Genomic DNA, 20,702 nt, shown 5'->3' on the forward strand with positions numbered 1-20,702 from the left:
TTGCAAAAGTAACATTAAATTTGCTGCTGGCATGAAAACAGTTTTACCAAAAGATGTATATGCTTAACTCACGTCAAAAGCTGCTGGACAGCTACGCTTGGCTGCAAGGCGGTTGCTGTTGTTTGTGTTCAGATTGGCTAAGCCTAACCGGCTCTCCTCGCTCCGCTCAGCCTCCTTTGCATCTGAATTTCCAGGGGTCTGAGCCAAGGCTGCCATCTCAGCTTCCTCTTTCTTGGCTTCTTCCTCATCCTCTTCCTCCAAAGTGCTGAACTCAAGCCTCAGTCTCATGTCCTCCAGCGGATCAAGGCGCCCGCAAGTCTGGGCTGCTGTGCCCTCACCAGGCAGGGCTAAATGGGCCATGGGGAAACCTTCGTCCTCCAACAGGGCGTCTCTTTCCACATCTTCGATTTCAATGAAAACTCTCTCCATACCTAGCAGAGGGGGACCTCGCACTGGGGTGGAGGGCTCACTGTCGAGTGCAGAGTCTGACAAACGCCTGAAGTAATAATTGTAGTTCAGAGAGTCGAGGGGTTCCATCTCCAGACCCATAACCCTGCAGGGAGATGCCCCGCAGCCTCCCCAGGCCTCCTCCTCTCTGAGCACCGGCGTCTCCTCTCCACCAGTGCAGTGGCCAGACGCTTGTAAATCATCTCCTCCCTCCTCATCTGTTTCGGGCCTCCATAGTTTGTTGTGACGTTGTTTGCTATGAAAGAAAAGAATATTTGTGAACTGATAAACACTCCGAAAGCTTCACAAAGCACCGTTACATTTTGGTAATGTCAGCAGTATGTGTACTGTCACCGTCACATCCCATGATCTTGGCTGCACTATAAATAAAAAACACAGATTTGAACTCGCAGAGATTGAAACTGTAGACCTGCTTACCTGGCATCTAGGATTCCCTCATATTCTGCCAGCTGTCTCATGAAGCCAGCATTCGGCTGAGCTATGCTCCGTTTCTGCTTGACAAAGTTGTAGGCTTTCTCCAGAGACCAGCCGTACTCCTTCATTGCATAGGCAATAACTGTAGAGGCAGACCGGCTCACCCCCATCTTACAGTGCACCAGGCACTTGGAATTATTCTTCCTATTGGACAGGAAAAAGAAAAGTTCAATTTTTCACTGTAGTTGACAAAAGCATAGTGTGGTAATTAAAATGTTTTGTCAAATCCAATAGATCAGCAGATAAATGTGTTTTATTTCTGGATGTGGCTTTAGAATTCTACCATGAACGCTCCACATATCTCACGTTGATTTTTTTCCATTTTTATTTTTACATACATCCGTTTTCACCTCAGGTTAACATGGTCAGACAGTTGCATAGCAACCAGACTGATGCACCATTTCACATCACTGTTACTGGCACAACTCCCAACCACGTCTTGCATTTGGGGAGGACAAGAATATGTCTTGTGTGATCGCAGCCTCAGTAGTTGGAGAGAATGATGTGAGTTTGTCAAACTGCGGTGACTGAAAAATTACGACTTAAAACAGCCTCTATTAATGCCAAAGTGCAAACTCTGATCAAATTCTTCTTCAGTAATCTAAATTCTGTCTAATCCACCCCAAAAGATCCCTGTTTGTTTATATGTGCAGACTCTCACTTGGCTTTGACAATAAAGTTGTAGGTGTCGTTCCAGTGGGCCAGTAGGTCGGTGGCGTCCTCATCGTACACTCGAACATTGTGATACGAAAACATCCCTGGGAAGAAGTTGTCAATCTCTCTGGTTACATTCAGAATGTAACCCACCCTGTAACCAAAGCAACAACATGTTAGTTTTATCTCTATTGCTGATCAGTTTTACTGTTAACACAAATGACAAATAACCTGAACTGCTGCAGCACTGATTATGCATGTGTGTGTTGTCCCAAGAATAAACTGTGAGATCGAGACATCCATCCATCCATTATCTATACACTGCTTAATCCTCACTAGGGTCGCGGGGGGGGCTGGAGTCTATCCCAGCTGACTCAGGTGAAGGCAGGGGACACCCTAGACAGGTCACCAGTCTGTCGCAGGGCTACATACAGAGACAAACAAGCACTCTCACATTCACACCTACGGGCAATTTAGAATGATCAATTAACCTCAGCATATTTTTGGACTGTGGGAGGAAGCCGGAGTACCCGGAGAGAACCCACACATGCACAGGGAGAACATGCAAACTCCATGCAGAAAGATCCCGGGAAAGCCGGGACGCGAACCAGGGATCTTCTAGCTGCAAGGCGAAAGTGCTAACCACTACGCCACTGTGCAGCCCCAGATCGAGACATTACTTTATTAAATTTACTGGGTTCAATACAGTGCACTGATCAAATTCTGCCTCCTAATCTGAGGTAAAGACTTCAGCACAGAGTCCAACACTGTTTTTTGTCAGTTTGGATTTCAATTTTCATGTGCTATTTGAAGATCAAACACGTCATTTTGCAACAGCTTTGAAAATGTTTTTTAATTTTGTATTAAGTAGGGATGTCCGATGTTGGCTTTTTTGCTAATAATCGATATGCTGATATTGTCCAACTCTCAATTTTTAATTCCAATATCAACCAATACTGATATATGTGGGCTATTTATCTAATTTTAGGTAACATCACATATCTCCTGTTGTGGAATTAACACATCAGGCCTAATTTTACTGTGATGCCCCATTGGATGCGTTCTCAAATGCAACAAGGCTTTCCAATGCATTATGTTATCGGTTTTCATTATAGGCAAAAAAACCCTACAACAATATTGACCAATATTACATTTTTATGCCAATCTTGGTCCAATATTATCAGACATCCCTAGTATTAAGCACAACAGATCTGAGTTGTGTTCAATTTTATAGTGAGACTTTATTAAATGGGAGTATAAACATGCATCTTTTGAAATACACATAATCTAACTATTTAAGTAACATGCTAATTAATTCCATGAGAAAGGTAAATGTACTGCATTTACACACAATGGCAAATTTCAGAAATAAACAGATAAATATTGTAAGAAAAGACATACATGAGTAAAACATTCATTATTAAATAATAAAAAAGCTATCAGCTGACCCACAGTCCCGTAGTTCTTCCAGGTTAGAAGCATTCCACTCAGAGCCCTACAGAGGAATAAAAAAACAGAAACTGATTCAGAATAATCAGAAGACTACAACACAAAAACACATTAAATTTAAACAAGTAAAAAAAAAAAACAACTCACCAAATAAACGTGATCAAAAATAAGCGTGGCCTTGTCCATCTGGCCGAGGATCAGAAGCATCTCGTTGTCTATGAACTCCTTGTATTCTTTCAGGTTGCAGCTCATATGCTGCTCCAGCTCGTTACGGATCTGAGGAGGAGGAATTAGCAGGAATTATTTCCCTAAAACATGGTTTCACAGTGCATTTCCCACAATGAGTCAAGTAGCAGTGCTTGGTTTTTAAATGAATTATTATCTTTATTTAACTCTCTCAACCCCAAAAAGTTTCTGGACTTTTTTAGCTTGTTTAATTTTTTTTACTCACTTCGGGCTCATTTTTCACTGCAATATAAAGTCCAGCACTTCTATGTGAACAGGACATCTATGACTAGTAGAAAGAACTCAAAAATGCCTTCTGTGTGGTATGACACAATTATAGTACCAAAATCATAAAAAAGAAAAACAAAAGTTGAATTTCTTTCTCAGGTGCCCACAGGTGTTACTGGAAAAAAAGGTAACTCTACATACTGTAGATAGTATACTAGTGACATCTTTCATTCGTGCTTTATGAAAACACAGTCTGCAGTTCTTTACAGTTGTACCAAGGAGCACAGAAATGTTTCTCTTTTAAATAGAAACTGGTAAATGGTTTATTTTTTGGCATGTCTCTGAATTAGACATGAAGAATAAAGTAATTTTGATGACAAAGCATGATTGTAAACTTACATTTAGTAAAACCTCCTGATGAAAAGGCATGTTATTGATTAGTAATTCTACAGCTTTCAGCCTTGTGTTGTAAATAGTGTAATATTGGTGATTGTTTTTAGACGATAACATGCTTTTCAAACCCACTGGCAGGTTTTGTAGTTCAGAGGGTTAAGGTGAAATAATTTTTGAAAACACTATTCAGAAGACTTTAAATGATGCATTTATAGTCAGAACGAATAAAAACTAAGGTCTGCCATGACAAACAAATTCTAAGTGTACACTTAAAAACGGTTGAACACAGTTAATTATCATCTTTAATCAAAATATCAAGTCCAGCATTAATGAAAGGTGTAGAGCAATAAGACACAGTGTCGAGGTGTTGATTTGATACGTACCTCCTTGGAAGTGATGTTTTCCAGGTCTTGGAACATCATGATGTTGCGTAATTTGGCTTTAATGAGACACTCCGTCCTCTCTCGCTCAGTTGGCCTGTAATGAGTCAATACATCAGTGCTGCTGTCTGAATGAAAATTAACATAATAGCAACACATTTCCCCCCATGAAGACAAAGGCCAGACCCAGCTAGTGTCCAAAGCACTGAGATCCACTATATTGACTAATGACATAAACATGTCTGGCATGTTACACCTCGGCTGGTTTTCTGTGCTCTGTGTGTCTCCTTTGGGTTGCATCCATCTGGTATTCAAATAGAGCTGCACTGTACCACTGATGGGGTTGGACGCCAGGATGTCGGGTCGGCGCAAGATTGGTCGGGCAATCATGAAGGCCGGTATTAAAGGCGGAAGGATGACGTCGTCTCCGGTTCCATCAGTGGTGTGTTCAACCATACACCATTGATTCCAACCGGCAGCACAATTTGTTCGTTCTTTAGTAAACTGTGAGTTATGTATAGTACCAGGTATAGTAGGAGTGAGTGGGCTTTTGTTTGTTATTTTGGTTTTGCTCACTCTGAATTTAAGTTAAAACATTACCACTGCTTTGTTCTTTTTGTTCAACCACATCTTTTGTTTAGCACTTCTCAGTTATTGTAAATAAATACTTCAGTTCTTTGAGAAAACACGTTTTGTGGCTGCTTGGATCAGTGAAAGGTGGCACTTCGTGTTATGTTTGAGCAGCCCTAGGCTGGGCGTAACACATGAAATCAGCTTGAAACTGTTTAAAATCCTCTTTCTCTACAGGGTAATCCAGTGTGAGTACTGTGAATGCCTCAAGTAAATGGTCTTCTTTCTTATTATATCACACTGATGTTTTCTGTTAGGTCTCACCGGTCGACAAACATGGTGGGAGAATCCGACCGGGTGCTCTCCAGATCAGTCATAGCGTTCCACTCATTGAGGCAGCTCTGCTCTGAAGTGATGCAGCTCTCGTAGAAGGCCATCCATGTGAGTGCAATGCCTCCTGGGAAGTAGTTGAACCGGCGCGACACCTCGCATGCCTTATGGAGGACCTGCAGGGCAGACCTGTGATAGCACAGAGCACAAAACATGAACTCCTGACCACCAAAAATCACTGTCAGAAAGATGGATGTAATGTTTAAGGAAAAGACGAGGCCTTAGTGGTAATTCTGACAACTGACCAGCAGGTGGCGTGTGAATGCTCAAAATCTAAACCTGCAGTGTCAGGTGGCAAATAATAATCACATAACCCGGAGATGTTTATTTTTTCACCAAACCAACAAAATGAAGGATATTTGTATTTTAAATAGATTTACATTCGTGAGGTTTTCAGTCCTGCAAAGTTTAAGATACAATTGAGTTTCCAACTTTCCCTAGCAAGGTTATGGGTGTCTTGTTTTATATCTGTGGGCACAGTGCATTTAGTCTTAAAGTGCTGGAAGTCAATAAGATGAACAGCAATAAGAGGGTGAAACTTTTTTAAGTTGTTGACATACACTTGAATATTCATAATATGGGTCAAGATATAATTGAGGGACTTTTGAAGTTCATGGGATATATCTTGCATACATTTTTATAAAGGAAAAAAAATAATGCTTTTAATGTTCATTATGATCATGTCTTTACAAATTCCACAACTATTTATTATGGAAACAGTCACTTATTAATAAAAAATTACTGGATATCACTAAAATTTCAACTAAATAACCGTCCGTGATTTTAGGCCTGAAAACAGCAAAAATGTCAATTATGATACCTGTCAACTATGTTACAAAAAGTCCCACAGTTATATATTGACCTATATAGTAAAATTTGGTAACTAAGAGATCAGATTAGTTTCCATTTCTCTCTCTTTGCGTCCATCAGGGGAACAATAATGTCAATATGACTCCTTTGTGAAATTAATGTGTATTTGTGATATGGAAATGGTTGGAATGATAAGTAATGTTGGTATTTTGACTGTATGTTTGCTCAAAAATGGTCAATTCTAATCAAAGCTGGTCAAGAATCCAACATTTTATGGAGCCACTACTTAAGATATTGACATGATATTCACTGGACTCATTTTAACATTCAGAATATTGCTCCTTCACACTCTACAGAGGTATAAAAATGTAGCAATATGCTTATTTTTTTAAACAAAATACACAATATCTTCAACTTGTGATTTATATTCCCATCAAATGTAGAGAAACCTATAGAAAAGAACACAAAAAACCCCAGAAAACATGCCTTGAAGGTGAAATAAATGCCCTAAATAATGACTGTTTTGATATATGTGTAGCAAAAATCTCCAGACAACATTCACCCAGTGTTTGTCTCACATTTCAACCCAGGTAAACATGAAGAACTTACTCACCACATGGCCTGCACAGATACAGGCTTGAAGACATGTGATCGCCCTGCCGTGTTCACACTGAAGCCTCTAAGGAGGAAGAAGAAGAAGAAGAGGAGGAAGAGGAGGTGAGTTTGGATGGAGGTGAAGCGTGACGAGGGGGATGTAAACACAGACTGGACGGGGCTCATTCGTGGGACTATTCAGGACACCAACCAGTGGAACATTCCTCCAGCATACAGAGGCAGCGGCAATGTTAACAGGTCAGCAAGAACTGGGACAAAAATGTGTGTAATTCACACCTCTGCCACTAGTGGGCAGTAAATCCCAAAATGTAGAGAACCGCCAAAACGTGTGACAGGCTGAATAAAATGAGCAGAAAAAATGCATTAGATCAGGGGTGTCAAACATGCGGCCCGCAGGCCAAAACTGGCCCTCCAGATGGTCCAATGTGGCCTGCAGGATGACTTTACAAAATGTCAGAGAGAAAATATTAACTGCAAACTGTAAACATGTAAAACTATAAATTTAAAAGGATTTCTAGACCATGACAAGTTGTTTTGATCATAAAGTAAAATACTAGATTGTTCATTGTTCTTTTGTCATTTTGTGTCTCATTTTTGAAATATTTTGTCTTGTTTTTGTAGTTTTTTGTCTTTTTTTGTCTGACTTTTGTCGCTTTGTGTTTCCTTTTTGTCTTGCTTGTGATTTTTGACTTATTTTTTGTTGCTTTGTAACGTTTTTGTCTAATTTTATGTCTTTTTTGTTTTGTTTCGTGTTGTTTATCTTATTTTTTGTCGTTTTGTGTCTCGTTTTTGTCATTTTGTGTCTCATTTTTGTAATATTTTGACTTGTTTTTGCTGTTTCTTGTCTTTTTTTGTCTGACTTTTGTAGTTTTATTCATAAAGTACTATATTGTTCGGTTGCAGTTGTAATGTGTAAATGATGAACTGAGGCATAATGTTGCTGAAATAGAAGTTATTTTTCTTCAGTAATTTCCGGTTGTTCATAATGTTTTGTGAAAAAGATAATTCCTTAAATGTGAGCATTTTCAGAGTGTACTTTTTTGTGCTAAAACGAAGGAAAATTTGGAATTGTAATTATTTATAGGTTATTATGCTGTGATTTTACTAGTCACTGGAGATTATATTGGGCTGAATGTGGCCCCTGAACTAAAATGAGTTTGACACCCCTGTATTAGGTTGCCACTTTTGAAATGAAGAAATCCAAGAAAGTAGTAGAAGTGTGACAACCTGAAACTTACCCATCTCCATCTAGATGTATGTTGGTGTCGCTCCACAGAGGCAGCACCATCCCAATAGAGCAACTTTTACTGTAGATGAGAAAATTATTTTAGCTAATCTGATAATCTGATAAAAATGTACAAAACATACAGCTGCAGCAGACAGATTGACTACCTGTCCTTGTCTGTGAAGTCCATTCCCAGCACAATGTTTTCCTCTGTGTCTTGATGGCCGTTGGTATAGATAACAACCATGTAGCGCACTCGATCTGACCATCCGCTCTCTAACCGCACAGCCTGCACGACAAAAGGAGGGTTTGAAAAAAGAAAAAGTGGTACAATTAGATGACAGTTCTCTGAAGTTGTTGTGTACGTCATTGCACGACAAACCCACAAAGTAGGCCTCCATTCTGGTCTTACTCCTGTTTTTAGCAATGACTCACAGCAAATCACTTCTAAAATTACTTTAAATAAAGGTTCTCATCCAGACATGCTGCAGTTTATAAAAATACTCTGCATTACAATTTCTGTCTGGTATGGTTTCTCTCGTGTTGCACTTTTCTGAAACATCCATTTTCTAAATCTACATACTGGATCATGACTAGTTGCTGATCAGACGTGTTGACACGCTACTCAGATTAAAAGGTTAGATATTGTGAAAATCCTTTTTTATTGTGTTTTGTGGTTAAAAACTTGGGGGTGTAAAGTAAAAGTGAGCACTTTATGGAATTTTTGAAGTGAGCACAGAGAAACTTTCCCCCTTCAGCAAAAAAAAAAAAAAAACAGCCTTCTAATATCAGACTGTGCACACACATCCGTCTGTACAGTGAAGTGAATGTCCAAGTGAGCTGAGTGGAGGAGGACTTTAAAAATACACTAAAAACACTTTAGTATCAAGTCTCTGATTTCTTGAATGTTTATACGCTGGAAAAACAAGAGTGATACTGACCAACTTAATGCGATCTTCAGACCGGAGGACCTTAAACATGACCTGCAGATGTTGAGGTAAATCACCTGGAAGCGAAACATTAGATAACTGATTAGATGACTGTTTATTACCTGAAATGACTGCACAGTGATTCCATGAGAAACGTCCTCTAATACAGTTTTTCTGGGAATAGTTTGGAGTAATTTATGGGTTTTTAACGGTCAAAACGGCTTACTAATACTAACCTCCCACAAAGACACAAGAGACACTACTTCTTGACTTTCTAGCAAAAAAAACTAAAGGTCAGCTACAAACTGAGCATTCAGCTTCTTCCATTTTGCATTCACTGTCGGTCTTCCTACCCAGTGGGAGGAAATATGTAGCGAATTTCTCTCAATGAAGACAAGTCTGAACCCTGCCAGCTGTGCTGAACGAAGCTTTCTGCAGAGTTATGTACAAACTGACTTCTGACTTTTCCTGCCTTTGTCCTCACATGACTCCAGACTCAACAAGGAGATATTAGTGTTTGTGAAAGCAAAAAATAAAGGTCAGAATGTCAGAAATTGACATTAAATCAGCAGATTAAAAAAACAGAGGGGTCCCTGACTGAGCGTTGTTTTATGTAGGTCAAAAGTTTTAGAACACCCCAATTTTTCCACTTTTTTATTGTAAATTATGCATGTTAATGTCTCATTGTACTCTTAAATTAAAGCATAGAACAAATAAACAAATGAAGTTGAAAAAAAAATCAATTCAGAAACCAAAATATATTCTAAATTTTTGACTCATCAATGTAGCCACATTTGGCAGATAAAACAGTCGTGGCATTCTTTCGACGATGGAAATCAAATATTCTTCATAAAGTTCTTCCCAACTCTGTTGCACAAGTTCCCATGCTGTGGTAGCCGTTCTGGTTCAGGGTTCTTCTCACTCTGTACAAGAACCGACTCCTGGATCCAGCAAAACAGCCCCAGACCATCATGTTTCCTCCTCCATGTTTGACAGTTGATGTCACACACTGAGGAACCATCCTTTCTCCTACTCGAGGACGAACAAAAATCTTGCGTGATGAACCAAAGATTTCAAATTTTGATTCATCAGTCCATAGTACCGTCTTCCAGCTGCAGGTCACTTCAGGTCAAACTCAGTAATATTTCTGAACACAGTTTAGAATAAACACAGACAAACCCACGGAGGGAAAAGCTCCAGCCTATACAATTTTCCTATTGTCTGGGGCTCATTTGTGCAGAATCTGGGCAAAGGAGCAAGAAACAAAGCTTTCCATTGTGAGCGTGTTTGTTCCTACCTGCATGTTTGTGGTGGGTCGGGGTCTTGGGTCCTTGTGTGCTGCCGCCCTGCTGGAGGAAGAGGGCGGCTCCTTTGACCATGAAGAAGCTCTCACTGAGACTGGAAGAAGAAGAAGAAGCACAAGTGCACAAATAAAATTAGAGCTACTGAGGTTTTAACAAGATTAAGCTTTGGTCAGTGTGCTAATAGTTTAACTATTCTTCTTAGTACTTCATTCTAAACCTGAAGTTCAAACACGTGAGATGAGATAAACCTGAACTGTGGTTTACTGGCTTTCATAGGTCAAACGCAGGGAAATCGCCATCTGGGAAGGTGTCTTTCAGTTGCGGCAGAGACGGGCGATGGTGAAAATCCCACCATCAAGAATGTTGACTATGGAAAACAGCTGATTCTTGTACAGTCCGTAGGTGCTCACTGGATCATCAAAGGCAACCAGTTGCTCATCACAGAAACCAACCACTCGCTGTAGTCCAGCTCTGGCAAGGTGAGGAGCTCTTAGCTGACACTGGACACAAGGCTGAGATTGAGCCTGATTTCAGAGGGTCTCAGACTCCCTTTGGTAAAGCTCAGCTTATACAGGTTGGCCTGGATAAGCTGAGGTTTGCCAACGTTTGCCAACGGAAGACCATGCAGGCTCAAGCTGCAGTGGTTCGTACCGGCTCTGTTCTGAAGGAGGGATGTGATAAGACGGACACTATTTACCAGACCATGGATGACCTCAAGACTTTGAAGTCATCCATGTCATAAATTGTCAAAAAAATTTTAAACTGTCAACTGTCCAACAGTCCTTGAACTAATCATGTCTGATATGTAGTTAAAATTGCAATATTTCATCAAAATAACTTTATTATATGTATTTGTCATTCAAAAATGGACCAAAACTAAAAATGATACGGCTATCGCTATAGCTAAAAAGCCATCAGTGACTTCAAAAATTCACTTCTCAGCTGAGCTGGGCTGAACTGCAGGTTGTGTTTATGCATATCATATACATCACTGACTCCAAAACTCATCGTATTTTTGGTTTGAACAATATCTCTCATGAAGGGTGTAAACATATAAAACACAAGTACAAGCATTACACTTTAGGCTAATTCAAAATACGACACAAACTATTTTGAAACAAACTATGCAAAACTTACAGCCAGTAGTCTTCCAGAGCATGACATTATCTGCAAATAATCATCCTCAGCTGGTTCAAAGCAACAGTGAACCTTACTTTACTTCTCTTTCCTATCCCCTCATTAGGAAATAAATAGTCATAAAATGTACCATTAAAATGTACCCAGACCACATGAAAAACACATTCTGCACAGAGATGATTCAAATTGCTTTAAAAAATTTGAATAAAATAAAACAAACTATAAAATTTGACAGCTTCTATGGATTTAAAATAGGATACAATATAATTTATACACCATTACATTTGTAATATATTGGTTAGATGGTTATGGTGCATTTACCTTTGCTTATAGAATAGTTAACATGGTGCTGAGTTGTGGCAGGTTGATCTAAATCAGGGGCCTGCAGAGACCATGTGAGTTGCCAGCAACATGTTCTAAAAATAACACTAGTCACCATGAAATTCCTTATAAAAAAATAATAGTTGCTGTTCTTTTTAAATAAAAAATACTTACATTAATGCAGATTTTAAATTACAATATTTATTATAATTTTTTTTTTTTTTTTTTAAACAAAAATGTCTTCGGTGTAAATGAACTTCGACCTTGTCCGAGTCAGAGTTCACTGCGCATGTCAAACCACTACGTCACTCTTTGCGGAAGTGTCCGGGCGCAGACACTTTGGGAAGCTAGATGTGTTTTTTACCCCCAAAACATGACAGAGAAGCGAAAGAGAAAACACTATTTTCACGGTGATTGGGAGGAAGAGTTCTTTTTCACGACAGTGAAAGATAAATGTATGTGTCCTATTTGCGGGGCGACTATTGTGTCGGCAAAGCGGCACAATGTGGAGAGACGCTACTTTAGCTGCTACAAAGCTTCCATGCTAACTAGCCACCTGCTAGCGCACATAGACTGTATGCTCACTACGGACAGGAAAACCCGGGACTTAAAGGCAGCTTTGACATCTACTACGCGGCGAAAGGTTTCTTCGTGGAGGAAATTATGCCATTAGAAAAGCTTGTTTCAGTTACGACTGACGGGGCTCCTCCATGACGGGTCGCCATGCAGGCTTCATTGTACGATGCAGAGGTGATCCAGACTTCCCAACATTCCTACATTACCACTGCATCATTCACCAGCAGGACATATGTATGTACAAAAGTGGCTGGATTTGATCATGTGATGACTCGTGTCGTGAAGATCATAAATGGCTCCAAAGCCAAACAACCAGGACATTGAAGGTGCTGCTGGAAGAGCTGTCAGCTGAACATGATGACCTGTTATTACACACAGAAACCCCATGGATCAGCAGGAGACCAGTTTTGCAGCGTTTTTTGTCACTGTTGGCCGAAATAAAAGAGTTGATGTAATCCAAAGGGGAAGACACCTTGCTGCTTGAGGACACTGAGTGGATTCTTGCCCTTTCATTTTTAATGGACATCACTGGGAAACTGAACCATCTGAACTGTGAGCTGCAAGGTAAAGGTAAGACATGATAAACTCTGCAATGCCAGGCTTCTCACTAACACACATTTACAGACAAAGAAAGAGGTAACATATGTTGTCATTCAAAACACCGTGCCATTACACAAAAATGTGAAAAATAATCTGTTGAAAACATGTAATGATTTGTTGTTATGATCTGTTAAAAATGTTGCAATGCTGGTGAAAAATGCCGGTGATTAGTACTAATGTGATAGGATTCATTTTCAAATGTGAGAGTTGATTTTTTTTCTTACATAACTGATCATTTCTAAATATTGGAACATATTTCCATATATGTGTGTGTGTGTGTGTGTGTTTCCTACAGTCATTGTTGTGGAAATCGTTGTTAATAATTATTGTAAGGAATAATTAACATAAATGTGATCAGTCTTTTTACATACTATTTTCATTATTATTATTATTGTTTAAAGATGATGGCGCAAGTTTGCTATTGAGGAAGTTTGTATCAAACAAGGTGTCCTTCGTACTACTCAGTACCCTTGAAGTTGCTCTCAGGTTCAAAAAGGTTGGTGACCCCTGATCTCAATGCTGCATAATAAATGTTTAGAAAAAAAACTGCCACAATTTGCCCACTAAATAATGATGATTATACATAGAGATTAACCTGAATATTATGTCCTTGAATAAATGATTGCTCCATAAACGAGCCCAAAGAGGTATCTTTACAGTTCTCGTTGGAAAAACAGCCTGAAGTTCATTGATTTACTGTGACATATATGTGAAACGAAACAAGGGAAAAAAATCCGTCTGAACAAAGAAACTAAAACCAATGAATATTTGCCATTGTTTTTTTTTTTTTGTTTTTTTTTTTTTTTAAAAAGGCTTGAAATGACGAATGATGAGTTCAGAGTCTCCATGACGTCACACATTAGTCATCACAGCCAAAGATGCACCATCAGAGGATATGAAATGGCTGCAGTCAGGACACTGGACGTACAGTGAGCAGGTTGTGTACTTATTTAGTCCTCACTGGTTCATTGAGCAGCTCATCTGTGACTGAAAGTCAGCAGAGTCCTGATCCAGCACATTTTACAGCCCTGTGTTTTTGTAGCATGATGAACAGTCTGACCTTTTATGGATCACACGTTAAACTCCCTACGTGTACTCGGGCTTTAAAACTTCTCTCCTGTCTAACCTGTGCTGAATGAAGCCCTCCCGGGTCACGGCTTTGTTGTGAAGGCCGGAGGAGGCAGAAGGACAGCTTTAGTGTCTTTTCTCACACAGAACAGAGTGCAGCTTTGTTTAACCACAGTCTCATTCCTCGCTCCACCAAAACACACAAAGCCTGGTATGACTGAGTGGGACCATCACAGGGCCTTTTGTTTGAGCTGCTCTGCTATGTGCTATCATTATTTCTTTTCAAGTTTATATAGAAGACAGATGAGTTGGCAATGACAGCGGAAATTAACTACAAAGCTTAATGTGCAGAAGTAAAACTAGAAAATGTAACTTTCCTCGAACAACTTTACACTGGAACTCAGAAGATGCTTTAATACTCCTCACTCGTTTGTTACCAGAATTTAAGTTTTTAATACGTAGCCTCTGGTTTTTACCTCTTTGATTACCAAAACTTGCCAGCTGGTTTGAAAGGCATATTGTCTTTAAGAATTGTGGAAATGAAACCATTTTTCAGAGAGAGGAACTGTAAAAACAGAAAGAATTGTTGGAGTGGTCTTTGAACAAATCACACGCAATAAGCAGTTTCAACAAGAAAATTAACAAATTAATTAATATGTAATATATAATAATCCTTGTACATATTGTACATATTGTTAGCATTGGTATTATTATTATTATACATATGTTTATTCTGTAAAAACTGTTGCTGCTGTAACTGTGTAAATTTCCCCTGGCATGGGGAGCAATAAAGGATTATCTTAATATTCATTCATATTTCATCAAAAACTCAACTAACTTTAGTCTCATCAAAAACACACCATTTATACTAACTAGATTCTGTAAAAAACAAAAAATTCTGACCTTATCCACACAACTGAAAAGCCACAACTGACTCCACTACAACCAACAGTGACTAGACAAAAAATCTTCTTCTTTTCAGGTGAACTGGAATGAACTGCAGGCTGTGCTCACACACACCAGATATGAGAAAAGTATGGAAACAAAATAAAACTTCAAGTAGTAAAATATCTAGTCATATTTTTTTTAGTATTGGTAAATAAACTGCTTGAACTAACTAGATTCTGTAAAAAATAAAAATAAAAAAAATTCTGAGCTTATCACCACAGCTGACTCCGCTACAACCAACAGCCACTTGACAAAAATAATTTTCATGTGAACTTCGATGAACTGCAGGCTGTTCACACAGACCAAATATGGGACAAGTATGGAAAAAAATTCAAAATTCTAAGTAATAAAATATCTAGTTTACATTTGTGGGCACTTGAAAAAGTGTTGTACATGTTGATTTCAAATTTGTAGAATTTCTGTAAAGTAAATAATCAAAGAAATTCTACTTTTCCCCCTCTTTCTTTAAATTTATGGCATTATAATATTGTTTTACAGCACAAAAAGCATTTTTGAGTTCTCTGTTTTTCTAGACAGTTGTGCTGTTTCCATAGAGGTGCAGGAATTTATACTGCAGTCAAAAATGAGCGACTAAAAAATGTGACAGGAGCTAATAAAAAAATGCCTAGAAACTGCTACAAACTGAAAGTACAGATTGCAGACATCTCCTACTGCCATTCTATACCAAGTTTCTCTAAAAGGCATCTTCATGTTTGCGGTCAGAACTTACATTCGACAGATCTCCGTCCGAGTCAGAGCAGCTTTCTCCACAAAGTGAGGCAGCACGGTCAGCATGGCTTTATGTGAAGATTTCACCACTAGATGCATCCTGGTGCTTTTTCTTATTTACAGCCTCCTCAGAAAAACTTGTCCATGAAGCCCTTCCTTGTTAACATCCTCCTGTCTCCTCTTCTTGTCTTCTACACCTGCAGGTTCCTCTGACTGCTGCCTATTTACATTTAACTCGTCTCGTCATGGTCTCGGCCCGGCGTGTCCATCCCCTCTTCCTCCCACAGCTTTCTTTCTTCCCATCTCGAGCCCTGAACCCTTCAGGTCTGTGCCACTCAGATTGGGCTCGTCTATCTTGTATCCACAGCACGTGATCCGGCAATCAGCTCTCCCTATGCAACCCTCCGCTACAATAGCATCATTCATGCGAGGGCGGGCAGGCGCTGGAAATGTTACTTGGCGTCAGTCTCAAGTTTGACATGCAGAATTCTAAATTAAGCCTCTACACTGATGAATCCCTGAGAAGCACAAAGCATGACACGACTGTTTCAACTGTGACAAACCCACACACACACAAACAAAGACGGAGTGTGTGCCAAAGCCGTGCTGACACAAATCATGACGTGTGTGACGTCAAGTTGACTAAAGAAAAGCCTTGTGACTGAGCGGGGACAACGGTTTATGTTCTCTCTATTATGTAACTGAGAACAAGAGGCATTTTTTCACAACCTTGTCACATTAAATCAACTGTTTCTCCAGATGTTTTTTTCAGTAAGAAACTACAGTATGAGCCAAAATGCTGCTGCCCTTAATCAGCCAGAGACAACCAGCTCATCACCTGCCAGCACATGTAGCGGCAGGAATTGATGGGACTCGGAAACACCCCCACAGTTTAATCAATTGTTCCTTGTATCATTTCCAACGGATAAGTCCTGATAAGTCCACAGCGGTGGATTTGTAGTAGGATCGCAATCATGTGATCGTCAGCAGGCAGCTGACGTAGTGTTCACTTGTTGTCATAGTTACAGTGATGCCATGCCACTATCTTGCAATGATACAGAAATCTTTAACAAACCCATGGATCCAGACTATAAGCCGCATCTCTGCCAAAATCTAATCACTTGGTGCTTGGGCATTTCTGACCTTCCCTGAAAATCTCATCCAGATCTGTTAGTAAGTTTTTGAGTACTGCTACACACAGATGGAACAACAGACGGATAGACAAACATACGGCCATCGTCACATAACTCTGCCGCGTTCCTTGGCAGAGTAAATATTCAATTTGAATACCAGTTTGGAAAATAATATGTCCCAGTGTTTTGTTTTCTCAAACTGACACCAGTCAAAGAAGAAATGCCGTCACAGCTCTATTCATCATTTGTTTTTGCTGTTTAAAGGTGTTTATGTAGTGAAATCCATGATTCAATCCAGTACTATATGTAATCAGTTCAAAAACACATAAAAAAGGCCACATCGCAGACGTACTCGTACACTCACTGTCAGAACAACTTCATTTTTGGTGTTCAGCACTCTCATGCTGAGGACGCAGCATTGAACATTAGTCAGCTTCTTTTATCTGCCTGTTAATGTTTGCTTAGAGACAACAGCATTATTTGATTTTAAAGCCTTTATAGTTGATACCAATGATGTGCCAATTTAAGTGCATTCCCCAAGAAGAAATGCAACACTTTTCTATTTCTTTGTAAATCTGTTCTGACTCTACAGAACTCCACATACATGACTTTTTAAACTTACCTCTGGTTATTTTTCCTGTCATCATCGCTCCCAAAGTCCTGAAAGACAAAAACAAAGGACAAATTATAAAGTTTGCCATGCTTATGTTGTGTAAAAACGACAAAACAGTTGAAGCAAAACAGAATAATGTTCACAAATGGTCAGACAGTATGTTACAGTTCCCTTCTCTTTATAAATGTTGTACTTTTTGCTGCAGTCCAACAGAAACACACACTTGTTCTTGTTTTCGTTGAGAATTAATGTACAGTTGCATTAAAGGCAAGTCAGCACCACCTGCTGGTCCTGCCTGGTCAGTGTTGTGATCTCATCTGCTATGAATGTCCCACAGAGCTGAGAGCTAAATCCTGAGGACACCTTCAAACAGCACGAATTCAGCAAAAAAAAAAACACATCCAAGCGTCACACACACCTTCACTTGTTCTCCCTGCTGCAGAATAGTGAGCCATAATGCTAAAAGTGATATGAAGAACCCACTTCTCATCAAAGAGGAATGTCACCGCTTATTTTTGCACCTCAGCCTACTTGAGAAGCACATAATCCACTTTCCTAAAACTCAAAAGTGGAGCACTGACACTGATGTTGTGATGACAGCTCTGTTTTCTGCTTGGTTTTACAAGTGGGATTTGAATTTCTAATTATTGGTTCCTTGCCTCAAACTCAAGTTTAATTCCGATACTATACAAAATACTGGACTATGAGAAACTGACTGCATAAAACTTGGATTTAAAGTTTGGCAAAGAACCAAATTGGGTTCCTAAAATGTCATATCACGTAGGTCAATATACAATTACAGGACTTTTTGTAACATAGTTGACAGGTATCATAGTTGACATTTTTTGCTGTTTTCAGGCCTAAAATCAACATGGTCACCCTTTAACCAAACACCACATGGCATTTTTACACAAAGATTCTTCTAAATATTAGATACACAATTGAAAGTTATTTATAAAGATATTGTAGTGAACCTGTTGATATGCCATAAATCCGCACTTGACTCACACACTACTTTATATTAAATAAGTCAGAAAGCCTTGGAGTCTGGCTAGTCTTTTCTTCAGGAGGAAATGACATCATGTGGAGCAGGTCATGTGATCTGGGATTAACGCACTTCCTTGAGAGGTGTTTTTCTAATGGGGAACTTAGTGGAAAGACACGGATACAATTTGTTATTTTGTCAAAAAAGAAACATCTGTCATGATTATCTCAACTTAATAACAAAACTGTCAAAACAATTTTTGAATAAGCTCATTTTATTATTGTTTAGCTAAATAGAAAGTGGTTGTTATTTAATTTGGATGGTTATTTAGTTGACATTTCAGTGATATCCAGTCATTTTGTATTAGTGTTTGTTTTCATAATAAATAATTATGGAATTTGTAAAGACATGATCATATTGAACATAAAAAACATCAGTTTGTTTGCTTTTAAATAAAAATGTATGCAAGATTTATCCCATGGACTTCAAAAGTCCCTCAATTATACAGTGACCCATGTAATTGTGTTGTAGTTTTTCTCAGATTTCTTAAAGTTTTCTTCAACTGTACAAATAGAAGCCATTCCTCTCCACCACTGTGGATTCTGCATTACTGCACATAAAATCCCAATAACAAAGAGGGAGAGCAACCTGCAGCAAATGTTTGTGCAGCAGCAAAATGAACACTTTGTCTTGACAGCTTTAACCCACCAGCAGCCCCCCTCCCCCTCTGCAGGATTTTGTTTACAAATCCGCTGCCACAGTGGCCACAAACAAACAACTCTCACAATGCAACAATACATCAAGTTTATAACAAACACACACCACCACACAAGCAGCCAGCGAGGTTAACCCTTCGTGCAGGATGTTAAACACCACCCAGCTCCTATTTGATTAAGGCGCATTTGGCGTGTCCTCACGCCGCGCACACAAAGACCGAGCCCCGGCCCCGGCCCCCGCACACTCACCTCCCCCGCACTGCTGTTGGTCGTGCTGGCCGAGGATGCTGCACTGGGGGTGGGAGAGCGCTGCAGAGTCACCAGGGCCATGGTCGGCGGGGCTGCAGCCGCGGAAGGGCAGGAGGAGGAGATGGAGGAGGAGAGGGGAGGGGAGGAGGAGCGCCTATCCGGGAAGATGCGCCGCTGAGATTGCCTCTGTCACCGGGGAGAAAATGCCTAGTCAGACTCTCATCCAAGCGGCTCCCTTCGTTCCGCTCCTCGGCCCCCGCGCTCGGTGCTCCCGTTCGGTCCTGCTCCGTGCGTCCTCCGCGGGGACCGGAGTCCTCATGAGCGGGGAGTGAGGAGAGTTTTCCCGTGCTGGTGTCGAGCCGGCGGACTTGGCGGTTTCATCGTCGGAGCGCAGACAGACAAACAAAACACGGTGCAGGTTGAGAGGCTTGGAAATGACATGCAGCTCAGGACGCCTCTGATTGGCTGCCCTAGTTCGCGTGTGCGCTGTCATTGGGCCAATGTTGTCAAGGTGACAGGCCAGACTAGGAACTCCCAAATACAAATGTTGATGAAATTATTCTCTGTTTATGAAACGCAGCGAGCTTCAGCAGGCAGGAACCCGTCTCATAATTGATTACATTGCGCAGTTGTATTTTGATTATTGATTTATTCATCCAGAATACGATTAAAAATGGAGGCACAATTTTCTAGAATGTACACCGAGGAAATCTGTTGCCTTCTTATGTGCAACAAAAAGTACAAAAAATCCTTTTACTACAATTTTATTATAATAAAAGCAGTAGTTTTGCTTTATAATAATAATAATAATAATAACATCAGAATACAATAAAAATAGGAGCCACAATTTCCTAGAGAATAAACTGAGACCATCAGTTATCTTCTGTGAATCAACAATTAAAAAATAAAATAAAAGATTCATCATACTATAATCTTAAGATCATGAAAAGCAGCAGATTTGCTATATTAATATTATTATTATTATGGAAGTTTCAGGGTAATCTAATCTCAAATTTTTAGATCAATTTCTGCTCAACCATCTCTGTTTTGCCTGACATTTTTATCCAATGAAATATTTTTTTAAATAAAAACGAAGGAAAATTTTAGATCAATATGTATAATACTTTCGGAGAAATATATATTTTTAAATATCACTCATGGACTTGTGCATTATCAGTTTATTTGTTAATATGTTCTCAAGGTGGGGCATTTAATGATGGCTTAGTTTTTATTTTTCCCAACTCATCAATAATCAGGCATTATTTGAGCTACTTGTCGAATATTTCAGATTCTAGATCAGCGACATGATGAGAAATAGCACATTCCAGCTAAAATTTCTTTATTTCAGAACATACTTGTTATGTCAACCTAAAATTTGACAGGTAACATTTTAAATTTATATAGTTCATGATAAAAACATTTCATGGTTGAGCAGAAGACCCCTCAGGATTTAAGTTGGAATAACTGGCTTATAGTGAACTCATTACTCAGACAAAAGAAGATTCTTGTGATT

At 39.4% G+C, this 20,702-nt stretch overlaps 1 protein-coding gene and 1 long non-coding RNA gene across 5 annotated transcripts in view; one reads left to right on the forward strand and one right to left on the reverse strand.

Annotated features, from left to right (window-relative positions):
* The window catches only part of LOC111568391 (uncharacterized), a 27,118-nt gene extending 15,330 nt beyond the window's left edge, over positions 1–11,788 (forward strand). For 2 of the 3 annotated variants that reach the window (XR_004847306.2, XR_004847307.2), the window contains 2 exons: positions 5,159–5,282; positions 6,632–8,362. This is a non-coding gene — a long non-coding RNA (uncharacterized LOC111568391). Of the gene's footprint in view, positions 1–5,158; positions 5,283–6,631; positions 8,363–10,390 lie in introns of those variants that run through there. The other variant, XR_008604533.1, reaches the window with a different exon arrangement.
* The window catches only part of ssh1b (slingshot protein phosphatase 1b), a 24,504-nt gene extending 4,880 nt beyond the window's left edge, over positions 1–19,624 (reverse strand). The window contains exons 1-14 of one of the 2 annotated variants that reach the window (XM_023270030.3): positions 19,190–19,624; positions 17,249–17,286; positions 10,108–10,208; positions 8,823–8,887; positions 8,049–8,170; positions 7,895–7,963; positions 6,655–6,720; positions 5,166–5,360; positions 4,275–4,368; positions 3,193–3,321; positions 3,045–3,091; positions 1,604–1,750; positions 886–1,086; positions 73–703 (exon numbers count right to left, since the gene is read on the reverse strand). In XM_023270030.3, the coding sequence (XP_023125798.1) occupies positions 73–703; positions 886–1,086; positions 1,604–1,750; positions 3,045–3,091; positions 3,193–3,321; positions 4,275–4,368; positions 5,166–5,360; positions 6,655–6,720; positions 7,895–7,963; positions 8,049–8,170; positions 8,823–8,887; positions 10,108–10,208; positions 17,249–17,286; positions 19,190–19,270 (1,986 nt within the window). In that variant the 5' untranslated portion in view covers positions 19,271–19,624. Of the gene's footprint in view, positions 1–72; positions 704–885; positions 1,087–1,603; positions 1,751–3,044; positions 3,092–3,192; positions 3,322–4,274; positions 4,369–5,165; positions 5,361–6,654; positions 6,721–7,894; positions 7,964–8,048; positions 8,171–8,822; positions 8,888–10,107; positions 10,209–15,494; positions 15,827–17,248; positions 17,287–19,189 lie in introns of those variants that run through there. The other variant, XM_023270031.3, reaches the window with a different exon arrangement.
* Between the last annotated feature and the right edge of the window lie 1,078 nt (positions 19,625–20,702).

Source organism: Amphiprion ocellaris, chromosome 17, assembly GCF_022539595.1.
Source record: "Amphiprion ocellaris isolate individual 3 ecotype Okinawa chromosome 17, ASM2253959v1, whole genome shotgun sequence".
Classification (NCBI taxonomy): domain Eukaryota; kingdom Metazoa; phylum Chordata; class Actinopteri; family Pomacentridae; genus Amphiprion; species Amphiprion ocellaris.